Source organism: Pseudochaenichthys georgianus, chromosome 9 (genome assembly GCF_902827115.2).
Source record: "Pseudochaenichthys georgianus chromosome 9, fPseGeo1.2, whole genome shotgun sequence".
In the NCBI taxonomy this organism is placed as follows: Eukaryota; Metazoa; Chordata; class Actinopteri; order Perciformes; family Channichthyidae; genus Pseudochaenichthys; species Pseudochaenichthys georgianus.
In genome coordinates, this window is record NC_047511.1 from 4,240,771 (window position 1) to 4,265,155 (window position 24,385).

Consider the following 24,385-nt stretch of genomic DNA (forward strand, 5'->3'; position numbering starts at 1 on the left):
TTAATGTTCATTTGATTATATTTTGTATTTATTTGAGTGAATATTCACAGTTTAATAATAATTAAAAACCCAAAACTAATAGTTTATGTTTTGTGAGTACGAGTACAGTAAAGTTCAAATACAGATTATTTCAGTTCATCGAAATGCTGCACCTTAATGTTTATTTTATTATATTTTGTATTTATTTGAGTGAATACATTATTCACAGTTTAATAATAATAAAAAAATATATATATGTTTTGTTTTGTGAAAAAAAATTCTACTGTACCGAAAACGTACCGAACCGTGATCAAAAAACCGAGGTGCGTACCGAACCGAAAAGTTTGTGAACCGTTACACCCCTACTGTGATGGGGTTCAATTTGTGCATTCGATACATGGCTTAGTCGGTTGTTTAAGCTCCAAAAAACTTTATTTATATCAGCAACAACAAAAAAATAGCGAACCAGCACAAGTTAGACAACAAAATAAAATCCACAAACAGGCCGTCCATCACTCATTAGAGTAAACATGCTCTGGGTTGCCTTCTCTGCAACCACCTCCCAAACATGTCCCAACTGTTGCCTTCATTGCAACATTCTTCCGAGTAGGGTTGCCAGAAACTGACCATGCTCAAAATCGATTATTCGGCAGCCCTGGCGAATAATAATCGATTATTCGACCCCCCCCCCCCCCCACGGGAGAAAAAAAAAAATAATCAGACAAAAGGAATTCCGTTGTTGTCTTTACTGTAACATGTTTAACAGCACAAACAACAAACAAGCATGTCATCACAACGACGTGGCCTTGAAGTGAAGTTGGTAATGGCCAGCTGTGCTGCGTCTTTTTCTGTAACCTCTTTGGCGTGCTTCGCACTCAAATGCGAACGCATTGTTGAGGTTGAGCTGTGATAGACCAACGTCTTTTCGCAGAGCTTGCATTTAACTTCCTTTGGACTTGTAAGTTCGAAGTAGTTCCACGAGGAGGAACTCTTTTTACCTGCCGCTTTGTTCATCTTTAGTCGCACGTGTGAGGGAGAGGGGGGGCGGGGTCGGTGTGTAGCTGCTGCAGCAGCAGTCTGCTCTGCACGCAGGCTTCCTCCAAGTTTACAGTAAAACAAACTGGTGGTGTGACCAATGGCCATTTACAAGTATTAATACTATTACTATTATTAGCATATATATATTTATATATATATTTTGGTTGAAACTAAGCCAAAAAAAAAAAAAAACATAAATAATAATAAATAAAAATTTAAATAATAAAAAACATATATATAAATAAAATCGATTTTTAAAAATAATATTCGATTATGGAGACTGTAACGAATATTCGAATAATCGCTGGCATCCCTACTTCCGAGTGACACAGTCCGAAATAACTACAAGGACACCACCGTCCCTTTTGACCCCATAGCCCCTCCCACAGGCTCACCGTCAACAGGTGACACAATCAACTCAAAACCACATTTCAACAAAATAATCCGACCCAAACATAAACAGGTTAACCACCTCTTAACATAACCATTCCCCATAATTAAACAAATGTAAAATAAATAAGAAATTGCATGGTTCATTTGACGGAAGAGAGCTGGAAATGTTTGGTGTGTGTGTGTGTGTGTGTGTGTGTGTGTCGGCTGTCAGTGGCGGAGTCAGTCACTCTGTGGCCCGCTCCGTCACACTGACAAATAGTACTTCGACTTAGCACTTTTGACATGTGAAGTGAAGCTATTTCTTAGCTGCCTAAACGCAGCCATTCTACCTCTGAACCTGATTTCCTAGCCTTTGCCCAGGCCTTGTTTCTCTCATGAAGGAGACTGGACAGTTCAGCAGAAAACCAAGGATTGTCTCGTCCCTTTACTCTAAATGTACGCAGGGGTGCATGTCTATCAATGATCTCCATAAAACCAAGATAAAAATAAGACCATGCGGTTTCAACATCAGCCCACAGATCGATTTTCCCCCAATCAAACCCAAACCGATCATGCACAAAACCCTGCTCCGCAAAATGTTTATGTCTCTCTTAATAATAATATGAGGTTTAACCTTTTGGACCTTAGTGTCCCTAATTGTGGCTACAGCACAGTGGTCACTCACATCATTCGCAAATACTCCCACAGATGAGTATTTATAGGGAACATTAGTTAAAATGAGATCAATTAGGGAGGATTTATTAGGGGACTTAATGTTAGGGCGAGTAGGACTGTCAACAATCTGAGTAACATTTAAGGAGATACAAAGGTTTTTAAAATCCTCTGACACTGCAGTTAACCAGCCCCAGTTAAAATCTCCAAGTAGCACTATTTCCTTGTAGTCTAGCTGCGATAAAAGATTTGCTAGCTAGCGAAGACAAGGAGTCCTTGCCAGCTGAAGGGGGTCTGTAACAGCCCACCACCATGACCTGTTGCCCCTTTGCCACTTCTATATTTAAGGCTAAAAATTCGAATTGCTTACTGATCGATTTGGAAACTAATGTGGTTACACTGAACTTATTCTTAACATAAATGGCAACGCCACCACCTTTATTAGGCCGGTCGGAACGATACACATTATAACCATTTAAGGCAATGTCAGAGGCCAAAATAGATTTATTTAGCCATGTTTCTGATAAAACAATGACGTCAGCGTCAGTCGAGCTCGCCCAAATATGGACAAAATCTAGTTTACCTAACAGACTGCGCACATTCAAGTGGATGAAACCCAACCCAGACCTAGCTTTAAAATCAGCAGGAGTAGCGATCTGACTATTACTAGAAGGTGGACCAGGGTTAGGTTGTACATTTCCTGACAGTAATAGCAACAAAAAAAAACAGGCATCTTTTCCTCTTAATCGACACGCATACATTGTCATCTACTTTAGAAACACCGGAAAAGTCTGCGAGAGTGTGATTTGAGCTTAAGAAGCAGTTAGTTAGTTTTGTTCACAATTTTGTTTGGTTGGTTTACCTTATTTTGTTCTCCAAAAGAACCGATAAGAGTACCGTTAAAAGAACGATACCCATCCCTAATCTTCAATGGTATTAGATTAGATTAGATTTAATGTATTGTCATTACACAGTACAGGTACCATGTAACGAAACGGTTTCTCTGCATTTGACCCATCCTAGTGTTAGGAGCAGTGGGCTGCCATTATGTACGGCGCCCGGGGAGCAGTGTAGGGAACGGTGCCTTGCTCAGGGACACCTCGGTAGCACTTGGTCTTTCCGGGACTTGAACTGTTGACCTTCCAGTTGCCAAGCCAAGTCCCTATGGACTTCGCCACCACCGCCCTATGAATGAATGGTATGAACATTATTTAAACATGTAGAGCTTTCTATAAAGTCCAGCCAAACAGGATGAAATACTACCATTGTGAGAATATATGATTCTTTCCTCTCATCGTATTGAAAGTTATTGTGGAATATATGATGCACGCCTAACTGAATCGAGCATTACTAGAAAAAGATTAATTGCATTTGCAGAGTGGTTACATTGCATGCCATATAACATGTCCCAGGTTTAAGCAGAAGACTGCAACATGAGAACAAAATGGAACAGTAGTGACTCTCTGAATGCACTGTATTTGCCCTGGGTAATCATCACATGTTAAACTGTGCAAAAATAAAATAATGCATTTTGTCAAATTGAGTACCGTACTTTTCGGACTATAAAGTGCACCTGCATATAAGCCGCAGCAGCTAAATTGTCCGTCTGTCTTGCTATCGTTCTGTCTCTCGGTTCCACTTTTACTTTGGCGCGCTACCTGTCTCACTCTTTTCCGGCTTCCAGCTTTTCCTGCTGACCGGTCATAGAGCCCATAGTGTTAAAGGTGGTTAATTTTACCTGTAAAATCCATAGATTTAGGAGGTTCCCTAGTGGCCGTTAGCTGTACAAAAAAAATGGGGGAAAAAGTCGCGGCTTATAGTCCGAAAAGTACGGTACATTTCTGGTTGGGCATATGTGCAAAATGTTTGTTGCCCCACCTAAAAGCCTGACTGCACCCGTTTTCCAAGCTCCCAATGTATCTCTTTTAATTCAACTACCCTGCAAACAAATACAAGTTTGGTACAACATGTTTGGGTGAACACAAATGCATCAGTGGCCATTTAAGGTTTGCTGTCTTCTATGTGGACAGGGAGAGCCCAGAATTGAGCCAACAACCCTGTAACTCTTCTTTACTGTTTTCCTTCGCAGGACACCTATTCCTATGTCCGGTCCACAGCTCCTGCTGTGACTTATGACAGCAAGCAGTACTACCAGCAGGCCACTGCTACAGCGGCCGTCGCTGCTGCACAGTCCCAACCCAGCATGGCAGAGTCCTACTACCAGTCAGGTTTGCTTAATGCACACTCTACACACTCTGAATTAGACTTTTACGCATTTCAAATACCTTTGGCTCATTTGACCTGATTTACAAATGTTGTGTTGGCCCCATTAATATGCAACTGTAGCCTAGTTCCTTTTTAGTGTAGTGATTCGCCACAGATTTCCACTTATTAAATTGAATAGGTGGCTCTCTTCTTGTGGCCCCTCTCGCATGGACAATAATCAACTCACCGTGTAATCAGATTTCCTTACACTCATTGTGTTTTTTTAAATCTCTTTTGAGCTACCCTTCTGCTGTTCTGTGTTGAAAATAAGAGGGTGGAAAATACCCATATGGCCCTTTTTTAATGTCCATTCCTGTTAGTAGATACAAAAAAAAATTAATTATAACTTGTCTGTCTGAAACATTGAAAGTCTCCCCAGTTCTGGTATTTGCGCTTACAGTAAGCTATACAGCTCACCTAGCATGGTCAAGCTAACAGATGACGACATTCAGCCAAAACTGGTCAAAGGCAAATCTCGTTCTTAATAGTTTCTGCTCCCAATGTTTGATGATGTACATGTAACAAGTTAAGTTCACGGTATCCTTTCAACATTTCGCTGCACATAAACTGAAAAGTTTTTTGTATAATATTTGTGTTTTTCTAGCCCCCAAAGTAGGATATAGCCAGGGGGTTACATCATACACCCAGAGCCAGCAGTCTCGACAGGTGACCGTGATAAAGCCAGCGGCTCCCAATCCAGCCTCCTCCACCTTCTCCATCTACCCTGTGACCTCCACTGTCCAGCCTGGGGCTGGTGGCGCCTCCGTGGTCCCTTCATACTCCCAGAGCCCAACCTACAGCACAAACGCTGTCACCTATTCTGGTAAGCTTTCAATGTTGTGCACAATCGGTAATCGATTCACTTTACAAACACAATAAATCACCAATAACTATTTTAAAAGACACATTTTCTTTAGAGAGATTTCTGTACATTTTTTACAATTCTCAAGTAGTAAAATAACTTTGATAACAAATGGCATTAACTTGGTATTGCTGCAACAAATTATGTCAAGCAGCATGCGATCTGTACTACGAAGCAGGATTAGCGGTTAGCGAGGTAACTCCAGGGTTAACTCTGAGTTTTCAGTCCTACGACGCTGGTTCACTTCTTACAGGGGTAGATCTCCATGGTAACTTATGCTGAACACCTAACCTGCTCCGGTGGTTATGTTCCAGATAAGAGATCAACTCAGTGAAAGCACCGCCTGCTGACCAATCAGTGCTCATTGTGCGGAATTGAAGCTATCAAGTCATATTACAGGATAAAGGAAATACAGTTTAAACTGCAGTTGCAGGAAAGACGCAGACGTGTCGCACTTATCATTCATACGAATCATTCGATTCGAGTCGGACTCGAGTGCCGATTTTCGTGACTCGACTCGGACTCGCGCACTGATTGACGTGACTTGAACTCGTGAATTCTCGCGCATGATGACTTGGACTCGGACTCGTGAATTCCCCCCCCCCACAATGACTCGGACTCGACTTGTACATTGACGCTCCGACTCGAGCAAGTTTTCTCTGGAGTCTGATGTCCTCTGTCCTGGCTTGTGCACCTGTGAGGCGAGTTCACGTACTGGCCCCCGCTGTTCCAGTCTAAACATGTCTAGGACACACCCCGCATCGTGCTGTATGCTTTCACACATTCTGCTTCCACATTGGAAAAGAGCAGCGTAAAATGCTTGTTATGTTATGTGGAAACAATATTGAAGAGAAGGCTCCGTAACACATTACTTAAGGATCGAGTTCAGACATATAGGCTGTGTTGAACACTATCATCAGAGTAAGTGATCTAATCAATAAATAAAGATTCGAAAAGCATATGGCTACTTAACATGCAGAATGATGTCATTTTGCATGCTAAGTAGCCATGTGCTTTCTGGGGCTAAATCTTTATCAGTAAACTGATTTAACCCGTAAAAGTTCCTTCAAAATAAGAGTCCCGATCTTATTACTATCAAAATAAAAGTGCAAAACGAAAACTTTACCATAGGAAAATAGTGGCATACAAATATAATCACTTCTCTAAAAGGTAACTCATTTTAAATATAGTTGGACATATTAAAGGTCATTTACAATAATAATAATAATAATAATAATATTAGTAATGAGCTTTATATTTGTATTGCTCCTATTACAAGAATTGTAGCCAAACTCGCTTCACAGTAGTTCAATAGACAGATTAGTATAATATGACAGGATAAAAGCAATGTAGAGGAGCTACAGCTGCATTTCAACAAATATATCCACTAAGATTAATACATGAAGACTTGTGACTCGGTCTTGACTTGGACTCGAACACAGGTAATGGTGACTCGACTCGGACACTCCTTGGGTGACTCTGACTTGGACTCGGACTCGAACACAGGTGATGATGACTCGGACTCAACTCGGACACTCCTTGGGTGACTCTGACTTGGACTCGGACTCGAACACAGGTAATGATGACTCGGACTCAACTCGGACACTCCTTGGGTGACTCGGACTCGAACACAGGTTATGATGACTCGGTCTCGACTTGGACACTCCTTGGGTGACTCGGACTTGGACTCGAACACAGGTAATGATGACTCGGACTCGACTTGGACACTCCTTGGTGTGAGAGAGATTTTCTTTTCAGCAATGTTGATGGAAGGAATGGAGGCTGGAGTCCGCTTTATATCAAACACTGGGTTTATTGAGACCTACGGCCGTGAGTGAGCTCAAGACATTCACACAACATGCTTTGAGGAAACCCTTCAACTCACTGAAGCATTACACAGAAAACACAGACGATCTACCGGAGAATCCGGGAGGGGCCTCTATTTCGCGCGTCTTCTGATCGATAATCACAAGCACATGGATTCAGAGACAAAGACAGTCTGTTAAAGTCCTCTGGCAGTTAGTCACAGTCCCCCAACAGGAAAGCGGAACCTTTAACCCTTTAACCTATAACCCCCTGCTCTAAGTTATGGCAGACCTATGTGAAACACAAAATGCTCTTTGGTACAAACACTTAAACAAAATATTTCTCTCACACTTGGGTGACTCGGACTTGGACTCGGACTCGAACACAGGTAATGATGACTCTGACTCGACTCTGACACTTCTTAGGTGACTCGGACTCGAACACAGGTAATGACTCGGACACTCCTTGGGTGACTTGGACTCGGACTCGACTATGACTCTCCCTAGGTGACTCGGACTTGGACTCGGACTCGAATAATGGTGACTCGAGAGTGACTTGGACTCGTGAATTGGTGACTTGACTACAACACTGTCATCGATCATATAATATATCATATATTTCCTTATAGTGTTGCACGGTGTACCGATACTTGAAAGGTACCGCGATACCCTGCCGTTAAAAGCGTTACAATTCCTCCGTCTCATAAGTATCGGTACTTTAATAATGACGGGAAAAAGTACTCCGGCGAGAAAGCGCCGTTTTAATAAGAGCCGTGTGTTCAGCGCTCTGCTTCCACTCCCTGCACTGCAGCTGTGCCTGCAGTCCCGCCCCTCTCAAGCACGCTCTAAGTGCCTCCCCTCTCTCGTGCACGTGCTAGCTGCCAGAGCACGTGAGAAAACGAGAAGCATGGCTGCAAGTGGGAGTGCAACTGCCGCTGCGCCTCGGCTTGTTGACAAAAAAGACGCCAGAAGCGAAATTTGGAAGTATTTTAGCTATATATCTGACAGTGAGGGCAAGCCTCCGGACACCACGAGGCCTGTCTGTCAGACATGTATTCATTTTATTTAATACGAATTCTTGTCATTTATTTTATTTATTGTTCTCATTGTTGAAAAGTTTGTGTTATGGTTCTGGTGTGAAATAAAGCACAATAATTACATTTAAGACTGTTTCCCTTTTTTTAAGAAAGTATCGAAAAAGAATCGGAATCGCAATTCTTGACTTGGTATCGGTATCGAAACCAAAATGTTGGTATTGTGACAACACTATTTCCTTATCTGTGTCAGCTTCTCGAGCCCCATCTGGCCGGGCCATACTGTATGCAGAAGTTTTATTTTAAGCAGCACATGGAGTTGACGAAACACTTGAGTCAAATGTAGGCTGATCCATTCTTGTCTTAGATGAGGGCAGTGATATCTTAAAACTGTTAATGTATGCATTCAAACACTCAGTCATTTTTCTTTTTCTTTTTTTATCGGCTGTTCTTTATTGTGTTGTGTTTAAAGTTTAACTTCTTCATATTTGTCTAACATGATAGTTTACTTTTCATTCAGGAAGTATGACGCTGCGCTGTCGGTACGCTTGTCCCTGTTTGTGATTGGTCAAATGTTACTAACCCCGCCCCTTTCACGTGAACACGCTCTCAGCCGGAAAGAGAAACTCTGGGTTGACTTACCGAGTTGATAACCAGCGTCGTAGGACCGTTTAGCGAGATCTCGTTTGTTAGGGTTAGTTAAGATAACTCAAACATATCCAGGGTCTGTTGAACTGGCTTCGTAGTACATGCCACTGGTATCGGTGGGTGTGTTTTTGTTTTTGGAGATGGAAGGTACAATTTGGTTACTTTTTATTAGAAAAAACATGACCAATGAACACTAAATCTTAACCTCTACAATCTGAAGCAATGGTAGGGAAGACAACGCCTCCAATCCCCTGATGATTCACAATGCCAACAAACGTTCTTGTGTTTATAAATCTTAATGCATGTATCGTGTTTTTTAATGATGTAATGATCAAACATTAGCATGCTAATTTGCTAATGTATAAAATTAAATCACACTCATTTTTTCCATGTCGACATCCCTATGTTGACAGAGCAGTACATTGGTTTTAAGTGGTCTATCTTTTTTCCAGGAACATCATACTCAGGCTATGAGGCAGCAGTTTACTCTGCAGCCTCCAACTACTACCAGCAGCAGCAGCAGCAGCAGCAGCATCAGCAGCAGCAGCAGCAGAAGCAGGCAGTGGCAGCGGTAGCAGCAACAGCAGCATGGCAAGGGAACACTTTCACCAAGAAACCCCCCTTTCAGAGCAAGCAGCTTCGACCCAAGCAACCACCCAAACCGCCTCAGATCCACTACTGTGATGTCTGTAAGATCAGCTGTGCCGGCCCTCAGGTGAGTTCAACAACAGCTAATATCGCATTCAAATCAAGTAGGATTCACATAATACTAGTTATATTTTAGGATCCAGTTTTGATTGTCCAGTGATCTCATCTCATGATGATTCACTTGTAATAATATAAAATGCCTTTAGGTTTTAAAAGGTGTACATTCAACATGTCCGTGCATCAGCTGTCTGTAATGACCCATTTAGCAAAGTTGAAATACTATCTGTTAACACACATCAGTTAGTAAATTGTGTGTGAGCTGCACATTTGGTAAAAGGCAACATATTAACCTTTTCAGTTTCCTTACAATAGTTGGGTAGAGTTCAAATTAAACATTAATGTCCCAAGCAAGTACTTGTCCACCAGTGGGACTAATGGCTCTGTCTTTCTCCAAATAAGACGTATAAGGAGCATCTTGAGGGCCAGAAGCACAAGAAGAAGGAAGCGGCGCTGAAGGTTTCCCAGAGCAGCACCAGCAGCAGTAGTGGAGGAGGATTATTGGCCCGCAACGCTCAGAACCAGCTCCGCTGTGAGCTGTGTGACGTTTCCTGCACAGGCGCAGACGCCTACGCTGCCCATATCCGTGGAGCCAAACACCAGAAGGTAAGGAAGATTGTTGGACATAATATACACATGTTTCTTAAATCTCAATCTCTACATGTATGGCAGCCATTCCATTCCAATGTCTGTTGAAGTCCAACATTGTCAGTACTTTATCGAATAAAATAATTTAACTCAAACACGTATTTATAAATAGTAAACCAGAGAAACTGATAATGCGGCAGGGGTTTCTTAAGTGGCGGGATTACGCCCATGTTGGATGATAGTAACAGACAACACTGTGGTGCAGCCTCATCTCTTTTGTAAATTGGAATTGAAAAGAGAATTGTGGTAGACCTAATCACAGTTCCAGTTGTTTTTCGATATGATAATATGATCAGATCAAGTCTGAAATGTGTGACATCAACATGGACAAATATCAAGACACAATACATGAAAAACAAACCTTGAACATAACGGCACACTCGGTGAGAGAGAACGTGCTCAAAGAGCCTTCAGCGTGCATTTGATCTGGGATTTAGCTCTGCGTTTACTGAGAGGACTGACTGGAGCACAAGGAGTGCTCACACAGACTGACCACCATTCAAACCTATTGACAGGTGCTAACTTACTTAGCCTCTTTATTTTTAGACTTGTTGAGATGGAGTTATTCCACAGAGGAGATAAACCAGAAAGAAGACTGCATGTAATACAGAGGAGAAGAACTGTACAAACTAGACTAGAAAGAATGTGATATGTTGCAGTTGCGCTTCTGTGTGTTGGTAATTAAGAAGGATGACTGATATACATTTTTTGTAAAAAAGGGAAATCTTTAGTATAAAAGTATAGTATAAAACATTTCTATTCCCATGCTGACCCCTTATTAGCAGGTTTAGTTCCTGCTGTTTGAGTGTAATACTCTCACACTGTACTTCAAAACCTTGACAACAACTGTGACAAACGGTGATGTCTGACCAAATGAACGGGTTAGCGTTCAAATAAAAAAGTCATACGTTTGTGTGAAATGGTTCGGAATCATCTGTCCACTCTGTTGACACTAAATTCAATGGAAACCTCAATACCATCTGTATTCATAATTTTATTTTGAACAATGTTCTCCAGGTGGTGAAGCTTCATACCAAACTGGGTAAGCCCATTCCCTCCACTGAGCCCAGCATGGTCACTCAGACATCGTCCTCCACCACAGCTGCTCCCAGTAAGAGCAACACAGCCACCCTGAGCACCTCCAGCAACAGCAGCTCTCTGTGCGCCGCCGCTCCCACCTACCTGAAATCTGTCAACACCGTCAGCAGCGGGATGGGAGGGGTGAAAAACACCTTGACCAACAACCTTTCTGCTGCCAGCTCCACCTTAGCTGGGAAGAAAGCCAACGCCCCCAAGATCAACTTTGTTGGTTAGTAGCTCACAAGCAGCACTACTTTCTTTTTCACCTGGTCATTTCATGAAAATCTTGATATGTTTCCCAATGCATGTTCCCCCAGCAATTGTAGAAACATCTCTATTATTTATTTTTTTCTACAACACATTTGACTCGGATCTTCCTGATTTTGGTCACAATATTCCTAGCTCTTAGTAGGCAGTGTCAACTAGGTACACCATATACAGATTGAATTATAAAGAGAAACATGTGATTCTCTGTACTAGATTATAGCTTTTAAGGCGAGACACCCCAGGTGAATAGGGTAATTTTTTTAACTTAAAGATATCAGCTAGAAATGTATCCTGTTAATTACTTACAATAAGGCAGTTCATTTTTATATTACAAGTTTTCTGAAATGGCATGTTTAAATATGCAAATGAACCATTATCTCATTAAATATGCGCATATTTTAACACATTTCAGGAACCCAATTCTGATGTAAGTGCTACTGAAGTGGACATTTCGAACTCAGAGTAGGAGAAAAAACTCATTTTGAGAAAACGACCTTTAAAGATATGTATTGTCAAATGCAAAACATTTTTTATTGGAAGACACTATTTACAGACACAATATCTAATCTAATACTTACCAACAACAATATAGAACATATAAAACACAAGTAAACCTGAAAACTGACATGCGGTGGTACACAGGGATAAGCTTCTGCCCCACCTCTCGCTTTAAAAAGTTTGCAGCATGTAGTTTGTGCCTACCAGGTGTTTCCCCATTATCCTCTGCTTTCCTATACCAACACCAGGAGGATTGCACCCGGTGTGTAAGGGGCTGTCATCTGTAGACATGCCGTGGAGGAGACCTGCCCATATTTCGACCTTCATCTGATCAATTGAACCCTGGTTGTTCAGAATTGCCCCCCTGTAATCATTTTGCAATGTTTTTGCATTTCTTTGCAGTCAGCTTACCCTTCCCTCCTAACTTTCCCTGTGAACTCAGTTTTCTGAGTGCTGTACCCATTCGCTTGTGGGCATGATTGATGCACTCTAATTTCACCACTTCATGCCCAGGGTATGGATTCAGTGCAACCACCTCCCTAAATGCTGCGCTATCCCCATTGACAACATCTCAGTGTACCGCACCTGGTGGCGATTCATAGACCTGGCCCACATCCTCTTGGCTGACTCCTGCTCCATTGCCTTACTTGAACCTGCAAAGTTTCTTGCACAATCAATGTGTGTCTGTCGCCAACTGTCATACTCCTCCTCTGTAATATTTTGCGCTTGCTTGGCATTTCTCTTTAGAGCACAAGCATGGCAATAGGATGATAGGATTTCATAGTCTATCACCAATCCAGTAAGGATGTCGATGCACACACCGCTTTTGCCATGTGCCATCAAATGACACGCTGATGTTTATCACTGCATCTGCATCCTCCTTCAGCAACTCTGCAACATCTGGGTCCACATCTGCATAAGCCTGCCTGACCTGCTCCCTTGTCCTGTGAAGTGACTCCAGGCCTCTCTCTATTTCTGCCACTAATTAGAGAAAAAAATAATTCAACTTGAATGTCCTGATAAGTTATACTCTGTATTCAATAGTTCAAGTTTTCTTGGTCTCAATCCTGCTTCTATACCGGTCACTCTCTTGTCACGTCTCTGATAGGTTTTGAGATGAAGTCCAGGAATCCCCAACACTTTGCTGATTTTCTTCAGAGCTGCAAAGCCCAAGCCTAACTCGTGCGCTAAGAGCACCATTCGCACATTCCCGTCAAAAGCAACATCCTTCCTGGTTTCGCCTTGAAGACGCGTAGATGTGTACACTAGGGGTGTAACGGTACACGTACCGAAATGTTTGTGAACCGTTACACCCCTAGTGTACACACTTTTGCGGTACCCGCCATCACACAGACTGCACTCTAAAATTAAGCTGCTACAGAAACCATGGTTTTGCGGATCAATATTGACTTTGAGCCCTGTCCCTGCGCAATTTGGACAAATCAACCCACTGAGCAGTTAATTCAGCCGCGCTGCATGAATGATCAGCCACTGCTGTGAGGCGCTATCTAAACCCTCCTGCTCTTTGGGTGACAGCTTGCGCGTCGACGCACTCATTGAAGGTATTTCAGGTTCGGGGACATTTGTTTTGTGTTGTACCTTGCCTCGTGCAAGTAACAATTGTTGTTGTCTTCTCTTTGTACGTTTATTCCGCGGTTGTTTTTGCCATTTTGAGATTTACATTTTCTGCGAAAAGCTAAACAAGGAAGTGTTTTAGCACACCACGTGACGCATCTGAACGAATCACGTTGTCAGAAATTGACACCAGCCAATAAGATGTCGTTTTTTGGTCAGAAGACCCCTTTGTGCTTTTACGATTGGTTGCTGGTACAAAGGAAATGACCATATTTGGATCCGATGAGATTGTGAAGGAGAAACTGAGCTATCCAGCGATACCTCTGATGACATGGTGCAAACAGCGGTTGCGGTACTTTATGTTACGTTAGAATGCTAACTTTTGGTGAATTTAGGAGAAATCTGCAGACGCAAATAGACAAGCTATAGTCAAATAAACACCTAAATGTGTATTTTCAACGTTTTCCTTTCAAAAGCCGTTATTGAATCAAAATGGACCAGTGCCTGCCGTGTCTCGCCTTAATTAGTTCATTTGCAGGTCAATTCAAAGAAAGCACAATTACACACAGTACAGAGTCATTTGTGATTGTAATGCTCTTTTTAAACATACTGTACATGAACAGGACTCTTGGTGTGTAGAAAGTACGAGTGCATGCCAGTACATGAACCTGGCGACCAACTGAACCTGAAATGTTGGTTCCACTTAGTCAAGAGCACTTTCATCAGAAGTATACTTTCCTTTGTGGCAACATGTTAACAGATGAGTCAGCTGTATGATGTGACTCTAAAGCCGCTGCTTTATTTGTCAGAAGTAGTTTGTTGGTAGTTCAATCAGGAGAGACGTTGATGTATGAAACACATATTTATTACTGGGACACGTCATATGAATGTAATAATGATTGCCAGAATTGAGACAGGAGAATGGAATGGTGTTTGGCGATTAGGCCCCGGTTTGCAGGATTATCATTCAGGAGGGGGAGAACCGCTCCGATGAAACCCCCCGGGGTCTAGACACAGGTGGTGGTGATAAGTAGGTGGGACCGGTCTGAAGGGAGAAGGTTTAGCTTGGCCCTGTAGGAGACGGGAGGCGAGAGGGGTGGGGGAGGGTTGCGCATTGTCACCTGGAATGACATCTGACACGAGGGAAGAGCAGATTTAAAGGGATTAGCGGGTGCAACGATAGGCTCGTGAGAATGGAGAGAGGAGTGATTGGTTAGCTGGAGAGTGACGCCCCCGATCACTTGATGAGGGAGGAGAGAGTATTGAAATGACATGTAATACGAATGAAGAGCTTGGTCTTCCTGCTTGAACTTGCGCTAAGCTTTCATTAGTTAATTTGTGCTTGCTCAGAAAATGAACCAACATGCACATTTCTATGCATTTTTTAGATGAAACGGAAGAGACACTTAAGTGTATATATGTGCTCATTAATCTAAGTGTCAGCCTGATGATTAGTGTACATTCCAGGTTGTATGTTCCTGTATTGTACTGTGCTAGAATGTGATTTCAAAGTATCTACTTGCTTATTCCTTCAATGGCATTTCTTTAAGGCCCTTTAGTCTATACCAACTCTATCACATCTTTCTTTATGTGCCATGACCAAGGTCAAGCAGTGGAACTGGTTAACAACACTGTGATTTCCTGAAATGCAGGTGGAAATAAATTACAGACCACAGCAAAGATGGACGATGCTAAAGTGGAGGCTTCTAAGCCTGCAACGCCCTCTCAAGGTGACTCCAAGACCGAAGATCCTCTGTCGGCCTTGGCCGCCCTACAGAGTGACGTCCAGCCTGTCGGTCATGACTATGTGGAAGAAGTACGTTTTGCCAGACCATATTTTAGGCTACATCCAACTTGCACTTGTGAGTGAGCAGGAAAGCTTTTAAATCTTGAGGTAATACATTGAACTCCTTTTTTAGGTCCGGAACGATGAAGGCAAGGTCATCCGCTTCCACTGCAAGCTCTGTGAATGTAGTTTCAACGATCCCAATGCCAAGGAAATGCATCTTAAAGGTCGTCGGCATCGCCTGCAATACAAGGTTTGTGGCTGACGCGTCTTTACACACGGGTAAAAGACACTGGTGTTGTCATTATGTGTCTCAAGGGGTAATTAAGTCATATGGGTGCCCATCATTTTTAGATCAGTGTGAAAAGTACATTAACTCAAGTAAGTACAATGTTGAAGTACTTGTACTGTACTTGAGTATTGCCATTTTATTTTACTTTGTACTTCTACTCCACTGCAATTATTTAATACCATTAGTTACTTTCCAGATGTGGATGAATGATATGAAATATAATCAAGTGTTAAATTAGACTTTAGTTCCACCTGGAGTAAATCCACCAGCTACCCTGCAGTCTACAAAGCCATTCAAACTAGCTGCTCCTTCACCAGCTTTGAGAACACTTTCATGATCAATCATTATAAAACATATCATATATATTATTCTGAAAGGGTCTAAGGACAGAGGGTGTCGTTTTTCTCATACTGATATTCTGAACAATCGGTGCTGTTGTGTTTGCTGTAAAGTGTCTCTACTGGAGGCTATGTTTATTATATGTACAGCACTTTGGCTCGACCAAAAATCGTTCATAAATGTGCTATATAAATAAAACTTGATTTGATTTGAAATGGACCAATCTGCACAATGACTACTTTTACTGTCGCTACTTTAAGTTTATCTTGATGAACTTTCTTGAGAAAGTACTTTTCTAATTTTACTTGAGTAACATTTAGAATGTTTTACTAGTAACAGGATTCCTACACTGATGTTGAGCAGACATCTGTTCAAATACAGATATCGTCCAAAGAAAGGAGTAGTCATTCTAACGGTGCTAACGCAGTGCTGGATCAAACCCATCTGCCCTGCAGTAATATATGATTATGTATTTGGTGAAACTTCCATAGAATTGATCTTGTCAAAAGAGATCTTGTCCTTGCTGAAAGTGTGTGTAATTCATGAATAAACTCAATACTCCACTTTGGAGTTATCAAGCTCAAACTTTTTTCCAAATGTCCTGAGAGGATGCTTGTTGAATATTGTTGCAAAAATAATTCATTCATAGCTTTCCGTTTCTAAATATAGTTACCTCTGGAAGATAGGTCACTAGTTATCTTAATTGAGTATTGTATATATGTGGGGGGGAAAAAAGCTTTCTACACATTTCTTTTTTCTTTGTAGAAAAAGGTGAACCCGGAACTGCAGGTGGAGGTGAAGCCCAGCATCCGAGCCAGAAAGATTCAGGAGGAAAAGATGAGAAAGCAGATGCAGAAAGAGGAGTACTGGAGACGGAGGGAGGAGGAGGAGCGCTGGAGAATGGAGATGCGGTATGGGTATTTCTTATTATTGGTTGTCTCCTCTGCTAATGGGGCTCTAGAGTTCCACAGTTTCCACTACCTCTGGATAGGTCACTTGTGTAGCGATTAGGGGTGCCAGAAACTGACTATGATCAAAATCGATTATTCGGCAGCCCTGGCGAATAATAATCGATTATTCGACCGACCCCCACAATTATTAATACTGTTACTATTATCAGCATTAGTCTATATTTTGGTTGAAACTAAGCCAAAAAAATAAATATATATATATATATATATATATAAATAAAATCAATTTTGAAAAATAATATTCGATTATGGAGACTGTAACGAATAATCGAATAATCACTGGCATCCCTAGTAGCTATTTTGTTAAGTTGCCTCTTATAGGAATGCAATCTGCTTATCTCTGATGCAGTCTGTCAAAGGCTTTTATTGTGAAAGGGACCCAGAAGCAGACATGCTGTATAATGGCATTTAAAGCACGGCTTACAGGGAACCACGCTCATGGCTGATGGTGTCACTATTCTACAGCCTTTCTATCGTGCATAACGTATACTTCATAATGATGGTATATGATGTATGTAGATGTGTCCAAACAAGACACAATGCACACTGAATGCTTTGACAATGATTTCTATCAAATGACACACAGCCCCTGCTGTATCGTTTGACCTCTGTAGAGTTATTTATGTTTCGGAGGTTAAACACCTGGGATCAGCAATGTTGATATTAAGATTTATTTTGGGATTATAGTCAAGAACCGCTTTCACACCAAGCAGAGTCCTGCATCGGGTCGGGTACCCGACGGATGACCCGCCAAAAAATGTATTCGCGGGTGGTTTTTCCGGGTTCGGTTCTGAGTAAAACAAAGATGAAGCGGGTCGGGTCGTGGGTATTGCATAATAAATATATTAAAATAATTTAGTTTAATGTTTAAATCCTCAGACCTCTCCCCTGCAGGACCGCGCATAATCATAACCTCTGCAGCGCATTAATCAGCATTTTCAATAACACTAACTCAAGAGCGAAACCCAGCGTCTGGGAGGCTTTTGGTGTCATCCTAGCTGGAGAAAATGACCAACATCCCACGCTTTTTGAGACAAATATGCAACTGCGTGTGTTAATAATTGCACGTTTTCACTGCTCATATATATGCGGGGTCGGGTTGCGGAACTAATTGGCAATATGTGCGGGTAGCGGGGCGGGTTCGGTATTGCACGGGGCGGGAGCGGGTCTTGAAATTCAGACCCGTGCAGGACTCTGACACCAAGTACTTTTGCCCTTGGCACGAAGTACCCCAGGGCACTAAGTACCAATCGCGTTCACACCAGAGTAGAAGATTATGCAAATTAGCCACTGACGTCACTTCGTCTTCTTCTGCTTTGGGTTTACTGGCAGGCCGCAAACAACTTCACGTCGTATACTGCCACACGAAGTCCCCGGAGTTGGGGACTTGCTTCAGTAGAAGCTGCTGGGAGTCCCAGCAGCTTCTTTTCTTTTGTGTTGCCATAAGTTATTCTCTCTCCGTTGGTGAGCGGGGCTAATGCTAATAATGCTAATGCCAGCAAATACAATGGCGGCTTCAAAAAACTTTTCAGAGTTTTACGGGGCGTGGTTTGCAATTCGCCCAGCCAATATAAATTGGTACTTTTTTGGTACCACCTCTCGAGCAGGCACTAAAAATGGGGGTAAAAGTTCCCGGCACTAAGTACTCTTTTTGGTGTGAATGCGACATAAGGGGTACTAACGGAACTAAACGAGAAAAGTACGGGGAAAAGTACTCCGGTGTGAACGCGCCTACGGTCTTCAAGAATCTGGAGCAAGTACATTTTTAAAAGGGATATAAAAACAAAATAGGCAAATTATTTGTAAAGAATTTGGTTCATCCCTCCAGTTCAACATTTGGAGATCTATGTGGAACGACAATTTCCTGAGCCACTTCACGTTGTTTTCCTTAATGCTCAACAATCTGTTCCGAAGACATTTAAAAGCACTTTGCACAGCTTTACACTGGGGTAGATGTGAGCTGTACTTTTGTATTTCCAGGCACTATGAAGAAGACATGTATTGGAGACGTATGGAGGAGGAACAGCACCACTGGGATGACCGTCGCCGTATGCCCGACGGGGGGTACCCTCAGGGACCCCCGGGCCCTCCTGGTCTGCTCGGAGTTCGGCCTGGCATGCAGCCTCAGGGGCCTGTGGTAAGGCTTTACGTGTATTTCTATGTGATGTATTGTTAGTAACACTTAACATGTGACTTTAGGTAGAGATTCAGCGTCAGTATCGTTCCCCCCAGTGACCAACTTAACTACTGGTTGGTGTTCGAATCACCTCAATGCCCTAAACGTTTGCGTTGGCATTTTGCCCTACTTTGTTTAATCTATCAACATGCACAGAAATGGAAGGGTATCGTTAATATTTTGAGAGGATTTTTTAACTTTTTGTCAGAGGAGGCTAATACATTGTTCTTTCTCTTTACAATTCCCTTCTGTTTTGTATAATTAATGGATTAAACATTTGCACCAATAGTTTTGTTTTTCCTCGTGCAAGACAATGACTTTGTTTTCTGTTTAAGATCAGATGATGTGGTAATCTGATAAGTATGATATCTCACATCTTCAATGGAATGATTTGATCGCAGCTGTTGTCTGGTTTACTACTGGTTGAAGTGATTTGAACTGGTTTATTCACCAGCGCATATTTTCATAAGAATCTTCCTTTTTTTTTTACCGATATCGATATGTCATAAATATATTAACTTTAAAATATTAGACTGAGGGCGTTTTATTAAAAGGTTCTGTTTTGAATAAAAAAAGTAAAACTGATAACCAGCTTTAAGAGAAATATGTAGGGAAGTCACATTAGTTAAACTAATGTGAGTCCAACTATAAAGCCATTTATTTAGTTTATGAAATAATTTAGAACTCATTGATTTACTGCACATACACATTTTTGGGAATATTGAAACGGGCACAATGAAAACTATGTCCCACAATTCATAGTGGGACAAAATAAGTATAAAGTTCAGTTATCAAAATAATATTTTTATAATAATTAGCTTTATATTGTCAGGCATTATTGTGTTCATCCTTTTTGGTTGATCTGTAAATACAATGTAATACAACGTATGACTTTAAAAAGGGGACACAATAGAGAACCGCAGTGACGCGTCCTAAAACCCGGAAGTAAGTTAGCATTTTTCCCACGTCCGGTTCCTTCGACAAAAAGCAAAGCAATCTCTCCATAGGGTTTTGGAAAATAGCTCCAAATAAGGTCTGTGGTTGAGACCCATTGAAGAGACGGATCACGGTTTGTTCTACGACATTAAATACATCAGCAGTGACCCCGCTGGTGATTTCTGAAGAGTTGACGTGTCTGAAAAACGATGGTTGTTACCAAGCGGCTGAATAGGACTACAGAAGTTGTCCAGGCCGTTTTACGTCATTACGCCGAACACGTAAAACACTCCCGCTAAGTTGGTTTGCCCTGTTCTGCTTGAAAGCAAGTCCCTGCCTCCTGCAAAGTGTTCAAACAAACACTTCAACCATTTACAATCTGTATGTTTGAATATGGATCTGAAGTCGGCGTGACGTTGAAGCAGCGACCCTGCTGTAGTTCCTTTATAGCAGGGGTGGGGAACCTCCGGCCTCCGGGCCGTATACGGCCCGCGAGACAATTTGGTACGGCCCTCGAGGTAATTTATAAACACACGCAAAAAATTAAAGAAATCTAGACCGCAAACAAATTAAACAAGCGAGTGCCTGTTTTTCCTGGCCACGGTCAGGGTCCTTGAACACAACAGGAGCCTAACGTGTCATCACGTGGTATATGTCTCGACTGACAGGGTGCAGTTCTGACGGAGAGCACCAGAACGCCACTCCAGCACTTCAGAAATTGCAGTACCGATAAGTCCATACACATGCCGCAGTTTCTGCGTGTCTGTGTCTTTAGTTGAAAGCCCAGTGGCGATCTGCTCATCTGTCATACTGATCAGACAGTCAATAACTGTGTTGTTATCATTAGCATCTGGTTAGCTAGCTATGCTAACGAATATAAGAAGCTTTGTCTTCAACCAGTGAGGTAAAGGCACATCTTTATATGATCATTATAGTTATAAAAAAAATAAGAGAATAAAGTAAACAGGTATAAAATACTATATGACAGTTATTAATAAAGAAGAATACAGTTTGAAAGGGGAGTGATTTGTCAAATATCCATAAATTAAAAGAAAATCAGCTTACAGTTGTGTTTGGGTGTTGAGAGATGTGTCCATAGATCTCCTAATGTTGCTCTCAAAGTGCACCAGATTGATGCTTTCAACTTCAACATTTAAAAAAAAAAAAAAAATCTTCCCAGGGGAGCATGCCCCCGGACCCCCATAGAGGAGGTTAGGCCCCCCCCCCCCCCCCACTTAAATCATGTTCACATGGATAGGAAACTAAATACATTTGCACACATCTTGTGTCCATATCTTTCTGTTTGGGTGGTCACGCCACACCCTGCACGTGCATGCATACGCGAGTCATGGTGAGATATCTGGATTAAGAGGTTGCTTTTTCTTTGCACAGAATGAAATGAATGGGCTGTGATTTTAGTTTTTTTTAAGCAGAGGTCAATAACTTGTACGGCCCTCTGAGGATATTGTAAAAATTGAAATGGCCCTTGAGAGGAAAAAGGTTCCCCACCCCTGCTTTATAGCATAACGTTAGCATTTTGCTTCTTGCGACGAGATTTATGATTCGAAAATTATAAAAGTAGGATAGATGCGAGGATACTATCCGGCTGAACAAAACGTGATCCGTCTCTTAAATGTGTCTCAACCACAGACCTTATTTCCAGCTATTTTCCAACATCCTATGGAGAGATTGCATTGCTTTTTGACAAAGGAACCGGAAGGAGTTTACATCCGGGTTTTAGGACGCGTCACTGCGGTTCTCTATATAACGAGTGTCAACGAAAGCATTTTCTTTGAGGAGTATCTTATCAATAACATTGTAAACTCTTGCTGATTTGAACTCTTTCAGCCCCCACGCCGGCCTGACTCTTCAGACGACCGCTACGTCATGACCAAGCATGCAGCCATCTACCCCTCAGAGGACGAGCTCCAGTCCATCCAGAAGATCGTCTCCATCACAGAGCGGGCCCTTAAACTGGTCTCAGAGATAATCACAGACCAGGACAAAGCTGAGGACGAAAAGGAAAAGGAAAAGGAAAAGGAGGAGAAAGAACCCTCTAAAGACAGGTGCCCGATCTGACCTACCTCTACATCTCACATATTCTACTGTCATGTCAGTTGTTCATCATGCCAGTGTAGGTGTTGCATAGCGAGCTCCTTTGACCAGTTAAGCTCCATGCCCCTGGTACCGGGGGCAAAACGCAACATCTTGCAAGAAATGGCGTCTGAGGGCTTCTTAACAACAAACTATGAATGTGTCATACCCACTTAACGGGAAGAAACTCAGATATCAGGCGATATTAACCATTTTTAGCTAAACAAAACTTTCACACCAAGTACTTTGCCGTACTTAGTGCCGGCACTAAGTACCTTAATGGAACTAAGTACAGATCACGTTCCCTGAGGGAGGATTAGGCAAATGAAGCCGCTGACGTCACTTCTTCTTCTGCTTTGGGTTTACTGGCAGGCCGCAAACAACTTCACGGCGTATACTGCCACCCGAAGTCCCCGGAGTTGGGGACTGGCTTCAGTAGAAGCTGCTGGGACTCTGAAAGTTGGCCATTTTAAAAAATGTGCGTTTTTCATGCATTTTAAGCACGTTTTTGCTAATTCCTCATAGGGAAATGATCGGAACAATTCCAATCTAGGAAAACTTAAGTGCATATCCAATGTGATGATACATTGCAAAGGAATAGTTGTTTGCTCGAACGGGGAGCTCGTGAGCTAATGGAGAATGTACAGTGTTTGACGATTACATCAATCCAAACTACTACATTTCCATTTTTGGAAACATTTACAAAGTCACACTGTTAACTCCGAATGACCTGACATTTTGCACATGTATTCGGGTGGACCTACTCTGCATATTATCTCCTCGAACCCCTAAGCTCCGCCTACTTCATTAGTTTTAAATTAGCATAATCTTAGAAACAGTGAAATATTACCTTAAATGTTCATGTTTTCTTTTTCAACGCCAAACTTAGTATACAGCATCGGTGGAGGGTCAGACACATTACCGTAGAAAATGAGCATGTTCAGTCGATAAATATGGCCGTCATTAATCTAAACCTGTTTGCCCAAAAAGGCGGGGCTTACAAAGAAATGCTCATAACTGATTAGGGTTAGGGTACCCTGCTGGAGTGCACATCAGATCTGTCTAGAACTGAAACTGCCTGGGCTACACAGTCTCAGTTTTAAAGCAAAAGGTAAAAGGGTTGTTAACAAATTCATAAAACCATGTTGGTGAAGATGAAAGTTAAGAAAAATGTGTTGCTTTTTCCCCTCAACTCCATTTAACCTACAGCTCAGCCGCTGCGAGTCCTTTTTAACAAAGATTTTGAGATGTTAAGTAAATGTGTTTGTACGCATGCAGGACTGATAAATGTACCTGAATGATGCATGCTTTCAAGTAAAAGTATACATTGTTAATGTGACATCTTTTCGGATGTATGGTTCTCAGAAAGATGACATTTTAAGTGTTGTTTGTTTTGCTTCTTTGCTTGTGTGTAGAGCTCTGAAGGGAGTGATGCGGGTCGGAGTCCTGGCCAAAGGCCTGCTGCTGCGGGGGGACAAGACCGTCAACCTGGTCCTGCTCTGCTCTGAGAAGCCCACCAAGAGCCTCCTCGCCCGCATCGTGGAGCACCTCCCCAAACAACTAACAGTACTATCTTTACAAATATCACACCATCAGTTTCTAGTGGCCACTTTTATACTTGCCTTTCTTTTTTATTAAGAGACATCTTTTGGGGTCAATTTGGCAGTAGGAGACATCACTTAAGCAATTTAATCAGCTTCTTCAGGTTGTCTTTTGTCCTCTAAATAAGATCCATCACTTTGTATTTCCTGACTGAATCAATAAAGGTAATGATTTAGCACGGCTCCTGAATGAAGTGTGAAGGGTTTTCCCGCAGAGTACACAGATGATGTTTTTCATGAGTTTATTTTGTTCATGCAACGAGTAGACTTATGGAAACTGGTGGACCTGTACCTTTTTTAAGTGTTTGGTTGACAATTTGGTGGCAGACCTTAAGATATCTCGCCCACAGGACCTGGTTGCATAACTCACACATCCTGTTTGAACAGTAACTGAATCCCATGGTTCCAGTGAGCAGTCCGCCTGTGCTAACAACTGTACCTATAAACGTGGCCACTGACTTGTATGAAATCATATGGAACTTGTATGCACAGTGGACTTCTGAATTAATATTGGCATATTTGCATTTACTCTATTTCTTTCAGATCGTTACACCTGAAAAATATGAGGTCAGCGGATCCGACCAGGAAGCGGCGATCATCCTGACATCCTGCGCGGAGCCAAAGATGACGGTGACGATCACACTGACGTCCCCTCTGATCCGAGAGGAGCCCGGTCGGGATGGAGGTTGGGACACCCATCACAGCCTTTCCCCTTGCACCTCCCTTCTTGTCTTTCTGCTGT

General features: G+C 42.1%; 1 protein-coding gene across 1 annotated transcript in view; it reads left to right on the plus strand.

Annotated features, from left to right (window-relative positions):
* The window catches only part of zfr (zinc finger RNA binding protein), a 41,439-nt gene that overhangs the window by 11,707 nt on the left and 5,347 nt on the right, over window positions 1-24,385 (plus strand). Inside the window, exons 4-15 of the mRNA XM_034090523.1 lie at window positions 4,151-4,289; window positions 4,931-5,149; window positions 9,128-9,390; window positions 9,783-9,986; window positions 11,046-11,337; window positions 15,101-15,264; window positions 15,368-15,487; window positions 16,631-16,776; window positions 18,817-18,973; window positions 21,797-22,014; window positions 23,458-23,608; window positions 24,187-24,328. Coding sequence (XP_033946414.1) covers window positions 4,151-4,289; window positions 4,931-5,149; window positions 9,128-9,390; window positions 9,783-9,986; window positions 11,046-11,337; window positions 15,101-15,264; window positions 15,368-15,487; window positions 16,631-16,776; window positions 18,817-18,973; window positions 21,797-22,014; window positions 23,458-23,608; window positions 24,187-24,328 — 2,215 coding nt within the window. The remainder of the gene's footprint in view (window positions 1-4,150; window positions 4,290-4,930; window positions 5,150-9,127; window positions 9,391-9,782; window positions 9,987-11,045; window positions 11,338-15,100; window positions 15,265-15,367; window positions 15,488-16,630; window positions 16,777-18,816; window positions 18,974-21,796; window positions 22,015-23,457; window positions 23,609-24,186; window positions 24,329-24,385) is intronic.